The 15,173-nt window shown below is 40.2% G+C and overlaps 1 protein-coding gene across 7 annotated transcripts in view; it reads left to right on the top strand.

Moving 5' to 3' along the window:
- Tfap-2 (transcription factor AP-2) overlaps positions 1 to 15,173 on the top strand; it is a 267,614-nt gene that overhangs the window by 182,039 nt on the left and 70,402 nt on the right. The window contains exon 1 of one of the 7 annotated variants that reach the window (XM_076425764.1): positions 10,238 to 12,673. The exons of the other annotated variants lie outside the window; for them this stretch is intronic. Within the exon in view, the coding sequence (XP_076281879.1) occupies positions 12,581 to 12,673 (93 nt within the window). The 5' untranslated portion in view covers positions 10,238 to 12,580. Of the gene's footprint in view, positions 1 to 10,237; positions 12,674 to 15,173 lie in introns of those variants that run through there. 7 annotated transcript variants of the gene reach the window in all.

Below are 15,173 nucleotides of genomic sequence, written 5' to 3'. Positions count from 1 at the left end.
GTTGGTAGAATCATAAAACGTGAATGAATACGAGACTTCTTGTTCCCGAGAAGAAAAAGATTTCGGGTTTGTATCAGGATTTTTATGATACCGATCCGATCGGATACGCACAACGTGTTCCCAGTAATAAATTGGAGTTTCTTAATGAAACGGATATCTGGGAGAGAGGTTCGGATTCGATAAACAGCTTAAAGTGGTTCGGAACAGCCTATCTGCAGATTAACCGCTCGGGAATTTCGTCCCGTGTAACCGTGTTCCAATTAACGTAATTAGTTTAACCTACACGCCATCGACGGTGTACACAACATTACATAATGAACCGCAGAAAATTATTAACTGACGTAGATTGGGAATTCTGAAATGCGAACGATGTACGAGCGTACAGTGACTCACTGAGTCTCTTGATTCTACCAGGACAAAGGTGTTCAGACGATCGATGAGCAATTGTGCAAATAACATCACGGTCACGGTGGTACAATAATAGAAAAACATATTCTCCTGGGAAATAGAACTCTGTTCTTACAACACGAACACGTGTCTTTATGATTAAGTTGTGGTTATAAGTTTTGCACTCTAAATTCGCGAATCAAATTTAATTTGCAATTTTTGAAAATATTATTTTCAGTGGTGGTAGCCTTTGTAGATCTCGAATATATCAAAATTTGACTAAATTCTATCGAAGCATGTATTCTGGCATTTTACCACGTTTTTTTTGAAAATGTTGAGAAGCCATAAATGCATAAAGATTCGCAGTTTAGTAATTACTCTTAAATAAGTATTTGATAAATTGTGAATTTCTCTTCACAATAAATTTCAACTTACTTAAAATACCAAAAAAACTTACTTAAAAATACTGTATTTGTAAACGGTCGAAATTGATTTGCAAAACCCGCATTGATTAATTCCCCGTTTACCATTGTCAGCGGCGATAAACGAAATGAATTGCCTGCATGCCTCGTCGGGTTTAATTGAAAGTGTATTTTTCGTTCGGTTTAACGAGTCCTCCAACTAATTACCGGTCGACGCGGTTTTCTTTGAACGATCTCGTGCAAAAACTCCGATTTACTTTTCCGTAAAAAATCAGCATCGAGGGATCGCAGTATATTTCGGTTAATCAAACATTCGAGTAAAAAGTCGAGCACAAACTTCGTAAGTAAAGGTCGGTCGATCGAAAAAGTGGGCGGGGCTCGAAGTGCATTCGAGCGCATTTATATCGTTCGAGTAGCCACCGGTCGGCATTCATAAAACCACTGCGAATGTTGTTGCTCATTGTTGCTCACGCTTCTTTATTACCGATTGGCAACGGTGCACTCGGTTCCGCATGGTTCGGCCGCATCGTGCTCGATTATTCCGAATATAAAAACCGTGCATACTAATTTAGCGTTACACTTCCTCGTAATTTACGTACGATAGTCTCGAAAGTTCATGCCGGATATTAAAATGTATTTGGTTCACAATTAAATATAAAAAGAGGATGGGGATTTATCGATCCTCGACGATTATTAAACACGACCGTGTCTTTAACCGTTACGCGAAATCATTCATTCCGAGGACAAGTAATTTTCAATCACACTTACGGAAAGGAAACTGTCGATGCTTATTTATCGAAGATGATCGCTCCCTCGCGGGGTAGGTACTATAAATGTCATAGCAAATCATTAACTCAATTAATAGGTGGGAGGGAAGGCGTGCTATGAGCAGCGCCGCCCATAATAATTTAACTGACTGACATTTTATACTTTACTTCCCTTCCGAGGGCGAGTATAAACGTCCTCATATTGTTAGCATAAATTAGTTCCCTCCAACGTAATTAACATTCTTTTAATTGCGCAATCACTGTAATTGGCCGGGCTATAAATCTCGATTGGCTGATTGCCGACACTTTAGGCGATGGTCAAGAAACTGCGTTTCCTGAAACGAAAAGATAACAAAAAAGAGAACCAACAAACTTGATTTCTCCATAAATTGACCACCTGCCATTTTTCGTTTATTCGTTTCTTTAAATCGTGTAAGAGAAATCTGCGAAACAACATAAAAATGTAGGTAGAGAGAAAATTTCAAAAGTGATTTTTCTTTATCTTTTTGTTACTCTTTGCTCGATGGTTTAAAACACTGAGCGAGTTCACTCGTTCAGTATTTCATATTAAATAGTCGATCAAACCTCTACCACAGTAATTCCCGTAGACCCAGTAGAGAAATTGGCATGCTGTGTATACGTGAATGGGTTAAGTACTCATAGACGCGAGTGTAAACACTCGAAGCACGCAGAACGCACTTACATTCACCGGGGCCACAGGAGCCACGCAAATCCAGAGAGATGTTAATAGGTGAGCAATGTGAAACAGCAAACAAGCTGCAATTCCATTTGCAAAAAATTCGACTATCTCCGAATACGTAGAACACGATATTAAACGCGCAGGTGTTAAAAGCGTCCAAGTGGAACATCCGTTGCCAACTGTGGGAAGAAAGTCGAAACTTTTGTTGTTAAGTTTCGGGTCACTAAACGTGCCAGCAACATTCGTTATTTATTCGAAAAATCAATTCTACTTTCTCCGTGAACCCGGTGGACTTTCAGGAAATATTACTATGTTTCGGTTACAAGTTTTGCACTCTAAATTCACCCTTTTGCGAATCAATTTCAACCTTTACAAATAAAGTATTTTCAAGCAAGTTCTCGTAAAACGAATCCAATCATAATCGTTGTTGTGAAAGATGTACACCAAATACTTATTTGAAAGTTCTGAATTCCGTCTAAAAAAATCACAGGTTTTGCTCTCTAAATTCACACTTTTGCGAATCAATTTCAACCTTTACAAATAAAGTATTTTCAAGCAAGTTCTCGTAAAAAAGAATCCAATCATAATCGTTGCTGTGAAAGATGTACACCAAATACTTATTTGAAAGTTCTGAATTTCGTCTAAAAAAATCAATCTGAAAAGATAAAAAGAACGTCGCGGTTCGATGTTTTGCGGTATGCCAAAAAATCCGCACGAGCATTTTCCATAGCGATAGCAACGAACAAAATAGAATCGATCTTGCGGTCGCAATAAGCCATTACATCTGCTACCAATTTTCTTCCGCGTATAATACAGTTAGCTACGAAAAGAAAGAGGCTCGATAGGGTAACTGAAAATCAATCCTCGGCAAGAAGCATTTCTACAAATCATGCTGCTAGCTCCCACCACCCTCGTTCCCCGACAAAAAGCCTAATTCAACCACGTCGTGTAGAGCCGGCCCGCGAAGAAGTGGCTTCAACTTCGCGGAGTGACCTTCTTCCCACGTACACGTCGGTGCTACTTCCTACACCGGGTCGGGCACCAAATTATTATTGCAACGGAGAATTACGATATATGGGATTCTTAAGTTGAGTACATAACTACACGCTAGTTTAAATTAATTGCTTATACAGTTTCCATCGAACGAGTTCGAATACATGGAGCCTTGCGTTGCCGGCGAAGAATTCGTGCGGCACCACGCTGCCGCAAACTTTATGTTACTTTGCATTCTTCCGAGTGCTGTTAGGCGAACTTTTATTTTCGTGTGCTACGGGAACACATAAATCCTCGCATGGGCAAGCTTCCAGAAACCGTAATTATTAAACGAGACTTGTTATTTACGTAAAACATTCGGTTACGGTGTACTTAAAAGTTTGTACAACTTTGTTAGCGTATGTCGTACATTTTCTATGGAATTGTTTCTATCGTACATTTTTATTGTCTCTGCTAGCTCTGATCATTTTCATGAATTTTGATTTTAACCCTCCGCGAACCAGATTAAAAGGTGGTTAATGTTTTCACAAATATATCTTTGTTTCATTTGTGTGGGTTTGGTCCTGTTACAAAATGTAGTGTTAACCCACAGAGTTACCAAAAATGTTTAATTTTCAAGTTAAAATAGCTCCGACTGCAACGGGTCACTAAAAATAATCGCTCGCCTGGAATGTCGTCCATCTAGTATAAAAGTAATTAAAACATAAAATAATATTGAATAAAAATTAGATAAATTAAATCAATAAATTATTCTTAACCCTTAGCAGTCGAAGGGTGACTCAGAGGTGCCCAGAAATTGCTGTACCATTATTCATAATATGGTTCGCATTGTTAAGTATGTTAGTATCTAATCAATAACTATAAATTTGATACGAGGTATTATATCAATTTCATGTCCATAAATTGAAAAAAATCATATATAATTATTCTAAGGATTAAGATTGCGATCAAGGGTTGGGAATTAGAAGCAAAGTGGGATTTACGGGTAAATCGGGACCCGAAATCATCGTTCTCCTTGACCGTGGCCGATCCGTTAAGGTAACGTAAGGAAAGGTGCGGTAACACGAGGTAAGATAAGGGCGTCATGCGTTGGTTACCGTTGGGTGGCGCTGGATGGTCCGCTTGGAATGTCGTTCAGCGACTTCCCTCTCCCACCATCTTCATCCAGAGCTCTTTCTTCGACTTCCCTCGGGCTCGTCCTCTCCTCGTTCAACTTGCACGTGCCTTTCATACCCGAACACACCGGCGCGTATCTCTGTAGTCGTCGATTGTAATCGCGATAGATCCTTCGTTGCTACCCTCGATCCACACAGAACCGGCAAATTTTCACCAATACATAACTAAACACCAGGGACCCTAACTGTTGTAACCAGAAAGAAAAAAAGTCATGGAATAACAAGTATTTCATCGACTAAAATCGTATTTGTTACAAATAAGGATTATAAGTAACCGTTTGTTCTCTTGTTGGTAAATGTTATCGTTGAGAGAAATTCATTTCGATCACTTATGACAGTTATCAATGAGAGAAATTTATTTCGATTTGTCATAACAGTTATCGATGGGAGAAGTTTATTTCGGTCGCTCGTAACAGTTATCGATACGAGAAATTTGTTTCGATCGCTCACAATAATTATCGATGAGAGAAATTTATTTTGATCGCTCGTAACAGTTATCAATTAGAGAAGTTCATTACGATCGCTCATAACAGTTATTGATGAAGGAAATGTGTAATAGTTTACAACTTTCAAATGGTAGGCAATCAATTGTTTTATAAAGTTTTTATTCATAAAATTAATTGCTACAATCAAAATTTAATGTGACAAACACGAGTTTTTCGAAATTTTCTCCTGACAAATTACATCGCAAATCATTTAGCGTTAATTTTAGAGCAGAAAAGGCTGGTTCAACGCTAACCTGAGTTGCGGGCACAGCGTGAATTATGCACGCCAGTTTTTATAAACATATGGGAGTCTATATTTCTAATTTTCCCAGTAATCTATAATATTTTCGTCTATACCGATACGTTTTACCCGAGCGGAACAGAGTCGTCCGTGAACAAAGACAGTCAACAAACAGATTTTGTGTTGTTCTTATGGTCTGTTGATTCGTCTTGTTGTATGAAACCTTCTCAATAAACACAGGCTTGCTCCATCCGAAAAAGAGTAGATATCTCAATAATTAAATAAGCAACCGAAATGAATTTTCTCGTCAATAATTATTATGAACAAGTGAAAAGAAATTCGATCATCGATAACTGTTATGAGCGATCGAAATAAATTTTGGACACTAATCGATATTTTTTAATCATTCGAATTTTTTTCTTTATATTTTGTGTAGATTATCTTAAATTTAATTATTAATTAAATTTTTATTAATGATTCTTATCGTAGAAAATTTTAGAATAACTGTTATTTTTGGTGCCTGCTAAACACCCGTTTCAATCTAGCAATCATATAAGTTTGACACCGCAAATTCACCCTTTTACATGTCTAATTCGAATTTTTGCAAATCAATTTCACCCATTAAGAATATTTCCAATTAATTACACTTGAAAGAATCTCCCTTGCAGAAAGAATCTCGCTTCAGCATTAAGCGTCGATAAACTGAATGTACATTTACATAAAAATGTTCGAACAGTAAATTTCGAGTTTTGTAAATCAATTTCACCCATTACGAATATTTTAAATTAATTACTCTTGAAAGAAACTCCCTTGTGTCGATCAATTGAATTTACATGTATAAAAATGTAATTTCTAACAGTCAAAATATTGCGAGAATTTAGGAACGTCGAGGTATCGTTTCCAACTAATTAAAATTAGAATGAATGAACTGTATACTTGGCTCCCGTTTTTTCTAATCGACGGAGAAAATTGCACGCTGCAGTACTTCAGAACAAAGAAGATCCGAGAAATGGTTCGGATTCGTAAGAAGCTGCAGCGTGTTAGGAACTCGGGGGCAGCAGGAAACTATTTGGTCGGGGTCGATTGAGCCGCGGAGTGGCGAATCATCGAACATCGTTCCTAAATGAACGACTAAATAACACGTTCCTTGAGCCAACCAGCTGCAACCATTTCGACCTAATCCGCGGCGTAACAGTGGCAATTACTGCTCTTACACAAGTAACGGACTGAAGATTACCGATGATTACCACCTCGGCTATTCCTTTATCGACAGTTTACTCTCACGCTGCTCCTTCCCATAGCGCACCTATTCAACGGCCCGTGCATCAAAAATTCATATTTTTCGAATTCTGTGATACTCGTTTCGCGTTCGTGCCACTGGAAACCACCGATACTGTAATAAATAACGGGGGAATATATCTGTACAGTTATAAATTGATTCATCGTGTAGCAATCTCTTAGGATGGCTAAACGATTCTCCTGGTTTGATGACCTGTTTACATCGTTTTATTAAACTTTCGTACAATTTAATATCTGACGAACCCATTTCCGAAGTATTACAACCATTTTGCGTCGAGCGCTTATAATGAGCTTGGGTATTATGATGCTTCGTAGACCACCCTGTATACGATTCAATTATATTCATTGATACCAGTCGTTTTTGCGAAACAGTTGGTTCGATGGCACAGGTGATTAGGCAGTGATTTAGTTTATGGGACATAGAAAGCACCCGACCTTTACCAATATGCATTATAAGTAGAAACAGTGATTCATAGACAGACACGGCCAATGTTTCAATGAACGCAGGGACAATAGTGGTGTTGCAAAAATGTATTGCGTTTTTCTGCGATGGCTATAGTATATTTCTATTACCTAACTTTGGAGAAAATACTTATTATTGCGCCAAAAAATTTGCATCTTCCTTTAAACGAATTTCCAAAAATTGCCTAGTTAGAAAGTCAAACAAAGGGGACACTAGATAGGAGTAACGTCATTTTTGAGAGACTAGACGACACGTCAATCGATAAATAAAAACCGAAGAAGCTGCGACCTAAATTACAATGCGGACGGCGGATATTAATAAGTGGCACACGAAATGGAAGCATCGGAATGACGTCCACGGAGTTATTAAAAAACTCCGAGCACAGCAAATACTATTATTCAGAGAGGCGGCGGCTGCGACGAATTTGACGACTTTCTAAATTTTGAAATGAGTACCGCTGGTTGTTCTATACGAGGAATCGAGTCGACAGGTTTAAATCACTTTCTAATCTGCAGTAGAAACAGGTGTTCATTCGTCTCACCAATTGATAACCGGTTTATTAAAATTATACAAATAGATGCGTCGGATGAAAATCTTCCAAACGGTTGTTAAACAAATTTTTTTGTCGTCGGGAGCTTCGGTTGAAGCGACGAGAAAGTCTAGGCAGTTCCTTTTTAGTCGGAGAGAGGTGAACGTGGGATTGAATGTCATGTAGTCGTTATTAAACAATTTTTTTTTGTATCTGACGACTTCCAGCTGCGCGATTGGTAATCGCTGATTACCAAAAAAACGTGCGAAAACGTGAGAAACTTCGTAGAAATGCTGAGAAGTTCTCTACAGTTTATCTTCAATTGAAAAATGTTCAGCTGCAACGTGTGGAATCCATTGTTGTTCGTTATATTCAGTACATTAAATTAGATATATATGTATGAATTGAAAATAATGTGTGGCGATCACACATCGGTCTTTTAGGAAGTAGCAATTAGAGACGCACGAGTTCGTTCTTCGATAGATTTTCCCAAGACCCTTCATAAAATGCAGTAAAAACAAGCGAAATGTTCCGGTTGCCGCGCATGATTAACAGCTGATACCGAAGAAACGGAATTACAACTCGGAGGAAGCTTGCTTGAGCTTGAAAGAAGTATCTGTATAATTAATTTCATGTTAAAGCGTGAAAGGGTGTTGCAATTTCAGCACTTTTATGAGAATTAAATGTTACAATAGTCGTTGAGTGTAGAAGAAGACAGAAAGGAGCGGAGTTCCTCGGTAATTCGTTTTTCACTGTTCAGATAAAAACGTACAGTTCCTCTTGTACAGTGGATGTTAATAGAATATATCACTGTACAATAATATGTACAATTTGTCGCACTGTCAAAGTGCTCGAACGAGGATTTTAAATAACGAGATTAAATGACTGTTGTAAGGGGCGTGGCGATTCGAAGAAGATAAAATTGCACCAGTTATTTTTCATCTGATTCCACCTGCTTCTTCGCGAATCGGCGCGAGCGCATACACATATACAAGTGGTTGGGTGTACTGTTGAACGGCAGTATATGTCAGGAGTCCGTAAACGGGACCGTAAAGCATTTAAAACGATCGAATAATTGCCGCGCTCTGCGTCGTAGCTAATTCCCTGTCGACGCGCAGTCTTTACGATTCCGTTTGGATTTGCCGATTTCTCGGATCGCGGTTCACGCTGATGGACGGCGCCATACGAAACCGTAAAAATCCCCGATAGAAAACTTGGTAGAACGAACTAGTTCCAATTGCCCCAGTAAATTCTTGTTGCATCCGATGACAACACGATCCGTGATCGGTAGCCCGAGGCGTGCTCGCGCCAGAAGGCTCAACATTATTCCGTTTCACTGCCTGACCATCGTGATACCCCCCTTTTTCTCCGTTTCTCCTCTTTATCTTGCGTATTTTTTCCTCTTTTTGTCCGCGATCGGTGCAGCTCGAAATCAACGAGGAAAGGAAATGCGAGATTAATCAACCGTTCGAAAGCTGGAACGGTCGCCATCTATACTTGAAAATCGTGTTCGAGGAAAGATAATATGCATTGTTCAAAAAGCATTTCTTTTTTCTTGAATCTATTCTTGACACAATCATCGAAGTATGCAATCAACGAAGCAAATCAGCGAAGAAGGAAATTAATTTGTCGATCAACCATTGTACAAAGGATTTATTTTTAAATCGACGAGGAAAGAAAGGCGAAATTAATCAACTGCTCGAAAGCTAGTCGCCATCGGTTCGATCATCGATCCCAAATCGAAAATGGATTCGAATATCTCTACTCTCCTTGAATCGTGTTCAACACAAGGCGGGACCTTGTCGTGAGATTATCGTCTCTCCTGCGAACGAATCATCGTGTCATTAATCAAGAAGCTGGTTTTTACAGTTGATGTCCGTGGGACCAACACGATCGAAGAGTCTATACTGTCCGATTAGACATTTTATTTTTCGTAACTAGATTACGAATCTCTTAAATGAAAATTCGTTGTGATAAATGCACGTATTGTCTTTTAATATAAAACCATCCTTAGATCGTTCGGAAAGTAATTTCGTTTTTCGTGTAGAAATGGCATTGCTTCTGTTAAAAAAGAAGTTGTGTGCTGTTTACGGAGAGGATGTACCATCGGATTACCATTTTTATCGATTTTTCAACATTCTTTGTACGGTGAAAAGTACATTTCAAATAAAATCGTGAAAAGTCATATAGCCTTTTCAATAAAAAATTTAAGCCCTCAGCATTACGTACATTAAAGTGACGGAGAAGCTCATTACTGCGGCACAAAAACCACTGGAAACGTCCCTAACACTGCGATGTGATTTCAACTATGATGAGAAACGAGGTTCACTTCACCCTAACGCTTTAGATTAGCTACGATTCCAGATAAAGAGTATTATAGATCAAATAATTACATGTTTATAAAAAGAGGGGTTCTTGATGCTGAAAGGTGGACTCTTTTCCTAGCCGAGGGAATTTCAGCGACACTTAACCGCGGATTACCGTATCGATTGCGAGGAGGTTGATTTTGTCGCGCGTCTTTTCGCAGTGTCGCGTCGTCGTCGACTGGTCGCGGACCGTGAATGGCGTTCCGAGGCGTAATTACGCGGCAGAATTTACATCGGCATAAATTACGCCCCGCGTATGCCGACGACCTATAGCGTTGCTTTGCCGGCCCGTTTTCATCCTGCAAATTAATGGCGGCTCGCGGCATGAATGAACGCTGACGGAAAAGCGGTTCGGAACACTCGGGACGCGTTTCTGGCGGCGCGGCGCGGTGCGGCGGCGTTTAATTAATACGTCGCGTCGCGCCTCCCGCCGCGAAACGTATCCCGAATCCGATAACGATGCCAGGTGTTATCGGGTGTCACGATCTAATCTCGTATCGCAGGACGAGCGATAAATATTGCTAACGTACGAGCTACCTGATCGTCCCGAGAACTGGAATGACTAAGCCGCGGACGCGCCGACTTTGCGAATTTCTGCAAAATTATCTTCGACACACCTCCTCTTTACTGATAAAAAGATTAGAAATTTAACGCGGTCGTTATACCAGTTATGCGAACATATTTCATTCCCGGGGAAATTAACTTGATTAGATATTACAAACGCATCTTGTCGCTAACGGAGTGTATCGCTCGAGATTATACTGTAGGACAGCACCGTTTGTCCTTTTGCAAGAGTGATGAATTGCATCTCGTATGTTACATGTAATCCGAATTTCATGATACCAATGACTAATCGTTCGATCTATCTGTCGAATCGATAAATCCAGTTTGTTTGCTCTTTGTTCCGTGTAAATGATAATCAGACTGCGGATCTTTGTGAAACTTTCAATCTTTGTAGACGAATTTTGAGAAAGTGGTACCAAATAAAATCCTATTCTCACTGATAAGCAGACAGCGTAACATGTTTATGCGAGATAAACATTTTCTACTTGAATTGCAACAAACTGGAGTGAAATAGATAATATTTTAATCTTGGCTACTTTTTAGATTATATGAAATCATCGATGAAAATTTATACAAAACATAAATCTACTTTATTAAACGTAAAAAGAATGCATATACCTTGGCGAGCACTGTTCTACAATGTATACAGCCTTTCTTTTCAAATGAAATGAAATTTGATTCGTTCGTAATCAATAGACTGCGGATATTTGTGTATTTATGTATAATATTATTCGATTTCTGCCACTCTAGAGAGTGCGGCACGCGGCACAACAAAATTATTCAGAAAATTATTATTCGCAGAAAATGAAACTTAACAATACAACTAATAAATAAAAATAGAGTTAACAATATTTATGCATTTCTTGCCAAAGGAATTTACCGTACACCGTGACACAAACGAGTAATGAGCTATGCCAGGTTTGTCCTTACTGTGGGACGTCTGGCGTCGCAGGATCTGCATCGTGCACCGTCGGCGTGCGTCGCGGCAGCGTCGTGGGGTATCTCTCCGATTCGCTGGGTCGTGGATCGTCCCCTCGTGGCACTGATCCTCCGTAGCGACTGTTGGTGGGGGCCGTCTCTAGGAGCAGTTGCACGTGGTGGCAGTGTTATCCTCGGGCGAAATTTCGGTCGTCTGTACGCGTGTACAGTAGAGGAGTGTACGGTACCTCTCCGTTCTCCTATCCTATCCGTGGTAGGGTAGGAAACTGTTGAAGGTGGTGGTGGCGAATGGTGATGGTGGTGGTGGCGTCTGATGGTGATGGTGGTGGTGCAGCTGGCGTCGTCGTCGTTCTCCTCCGGTCCCGGATGGTGGTGGTAGTATTAGTAGTAGTAGTAGTAGCTTCTAGTAGTGGTAGTAGTAGCTCTCGGTAAGAGCATACACCGAGTGCCACCTCCCATTTCGTCCTCGGCGTGCTGGCACACGAGACACGAGCTGTTAGCTATACTTTCGTACGGTCCGGCGTCGTCCCCGTGGTTCAGTCGGTCGGCCGCAACACACCGCTCAATCAGCCGATCAGCTGTTCCTCTCCTGTTTTGCGCGGACCGGCTTGCGACTCGATCCGCCGTGCGAGTCAGTCCGCTCTGTTCATTCTCGCAAGCCGATCGCCTGTCGATTCGTTCTCGAAGGCTGATCGCCTCGCCTTGCCTCGCCGGATGCATCGATGCCACCCACTCGCCGCGGCACCTTGATGCGCGATCATCAATCGGCTAACATGTTCGAATCACCGCGAGACCGATCGCTCGTCGCACAAGCGACGGGCCACGCGTCCTCGGAACATCCTCGCACCCTTCCATCGATCACACCCTCCTCGTCTGGAGTCACCTTGCTCCTCTAGTTCATTTAGTTCACTCTCTCTCTCTCTAACTGTCTCTTCATAGTCTTCACAAGTCCCTCTCCCCTGTCTAACCCCTTGCCGAAACTAGTGCGTTCTCCTTTGAATCCCATCCGACGATTTTCAGTCGCGTTTCCTAGGCTCGGAGAGCCCTCGGAGACCGGAAGTGATCAGCAGTGTTCAGTGCCTCGATCCGTGATTAACGATTCCCAGTCGAGAGGTAGTGCGAGATTGACACCGTGCGCGTGTGATGTGCAGGGGAATATAGTGTGGCGGTATAGTGGTTCACGGAACGGGATTGAACGGTGACTGTGACGGATACACGCCGACCGAACCGGCAAACTGGAGATCCTAGGGATGTTCCCGCCGCGCACGGAAGCGCCGACAGCGGACAAGCTGGCGCTCTGTTACGCGCCGCACGTTGACATGACCACGGTGATCGAGGTCGAGGTGTGTGATCGTTCGAAATCATATTATCATAGCACGTGTTCAAATCGTGACGTCCCTGGAATAACGAATTCGCAGATTTGGGAAACTAGTTTCGGAAACTGGAGTGGTCCACTCAAGATTTTATCGTCGAGGTTTATTGAGTGTGCTGGTAGTCTAAATTGATCGTTAATCAATATAGTCTAGGCTAAATGATCTTGTTCATGTTTTATGGTCAAGTGGTTATAATGTTTCTCCAACGACTTTTCCATCGGTAGTTGAAGTAAATCGGCTAAATGATCTCCTCAGTACTTTACAATTAAAATGTCTCTCAGTGTTACGTTGCCACTGTTTGATCGTCTAAAAAGACAGTTAAAAGTAGTCTAAAAAGACAGTTAAAGCCAAAATGTTAATCAAGCACGCGCACCGTTCCTAAAAATATCAACTTCTTTGATTCTCGTATATCATTTAAAATGTCTCTCCAGCAGTTTTGCGTTGCTACTATTTGATCGTCGAAATAGAAGATCTTCTAAAAAGACGATTACACATGTAGCTAAGGTACGTTATCGAGAAACAGTCAAAATATTGATCAAGCACAGAAATCATTTAAAATGTCTCTCTAAAGATTTTCTAAAAAGACGATTATACATGTAGCTACAAGGTACATTATAGAAAAATGCTCAAAATATTGATCAAGCACAGAAATCATTTAAAATGTCTCTCTAAAGATCTTCTAAAAAGACGATTATCCATGTAGCTATATGGTACATTATAGAAAAATGCTCAAAATATTGATCAAGCACAGAAATCATTTAAAATGTCTCTCTAAAGATTTTCTAAAAAGATGATTATACATGTAGCTATAAGGTACATTATAGAAAAATGCTCAAAATATGTCATCGTCTTTTATTCCCCCATAAATCAGCCTCACGGTGTCATCATCAGCAATTAATCCCAAAGTTTAAGAAACTACGAGTCGGTATGAAATAGTCAATACTTCTGAATAGTTTTATAATTATAGAGGATCGCTTGTAGAAACGACATTGTTGAGATTGTTGAATCTACAATTAATCACTTCTTTACGTGCGTACAAGTTTTTGTAAGGTTTACGACGTTTTTACGTCGACGTGTTCACCGATGAATTATCGTTCCTCGAAGCGCTGGAGAATCCTTGAACCACATTTCTTAGAAACATTGCTCATTTCATGATTACGTTCGAATTGGTGTTCGTCTATAATATATGGAAATCGAATGCAACTTCGGATGCAGTAACGAAAGTGTTTCCCTTCGGCTTCTTTTACTTCTTTGTCAAAAGAACCATTTAACACGGAGGGTAGATTATAAACTTGAAGAAGAATCTTTGATGACAAGAATTAAATTGAATTTCCTGTAAATTATTTCCATCACATCAATCACAGAATGTACATAAATTATTTGTTGAATGAGATCGAATAAGTATGACGGTTCAACCAGTTCAAATCCATCAATTCCCAAAATTTCACCCCACAAATTATTATTAATATACTTACAGTCTCAAATATTTATTTTGCATCGAATCAGTTATTTTATTCAATAAAAATTGATTTGTGTAGAAATCATGTAGTCACGTAGAAACTGGAGTGCAAGTTTTAATCTTGTATTGTTGCAAGGGAAGATTAGTCGTCTGTAAACAGTGGAATGTAATTATTTCCGTGTGTAACGAGTAGTTAACGAGTATTTCGAGGTCGTCGGTTTAGGTGAATCACCCCGTGTATTTAAAGCTCCGAACACCGGAGGTCCACATTTTTTTTCCTAGTCATTTGTCCTTAATCTACGATCTCTCGATTTCGACACGGCTGGACTTATTGGTTATTAATTGTCTACTTGTCATGCGTGGTAAGAGGGACGATTTCTCCTGCGTTATCAATAGCGATCTCGGCTGGAAAGTTCGGCTATGCGCCTTGTGAAATGGACCGGCCATTTGCAGGTTGTTGGCCGCTCGAAATTTTATGCGTGTAGCTATAGTGACAGATCCTTTCGATCAAACTGGCTATTAAACGATCGCTGGCCTTCTTTTCAAACTATGATCCACGCCGTTGCTGACTCTTCATGTTATATTTCATCGGGGCATGTAGACGATCAACTTCCGAATGATGGTTCCTACTTTCGAGGAACGGGGCTTCACTGTAAAAAGAACTTCGAACCAAATTGCTCGATCATTAGATAATAATAATAAATAAATCCAGATATTTATAGAACAGGGGTTCTTAAACTTATGTAGTCCGACGCCGCCCTCTTGAACAACATTTGTTTGCGGACCCATCCTAACCCTAGGCACTTACTAATTATTGTTTAGTTAGGTCAATAATTAGTTATGTAACAACAAATACGAAAAGTCTTGATCATGTAGGATTTTTATTAAATAAGTTATTTGGATAAAAATGAAAAGTTGGGGGATGTAAAGTTGATGTCAAAATTGTTTCGCGGACCACAGTTTAAGAACCTCTGTTATAGCGGATAGCATATAAAAATTGCCCGGTCATTT

The sequence above is a fragment of the Lasioglossum baleicum genome, chromosome 6 (genome assembly GCF_051020765.1).
Source record: "Lasioglossum baleicum chromosome 6, iyLasBale1, whole genome shotgun sequence".
Taxonomy (NCBI): domain Eukaryota; kingdom Metazoa; phylum Arthropoda; class Insecta; order Hymenoptera; family Halictidae; genus Lasioglossum; species Lasioglossum baleicum.
This window is presented reverse-complemented; position numbering and strand designations above follow the sequence as displayed.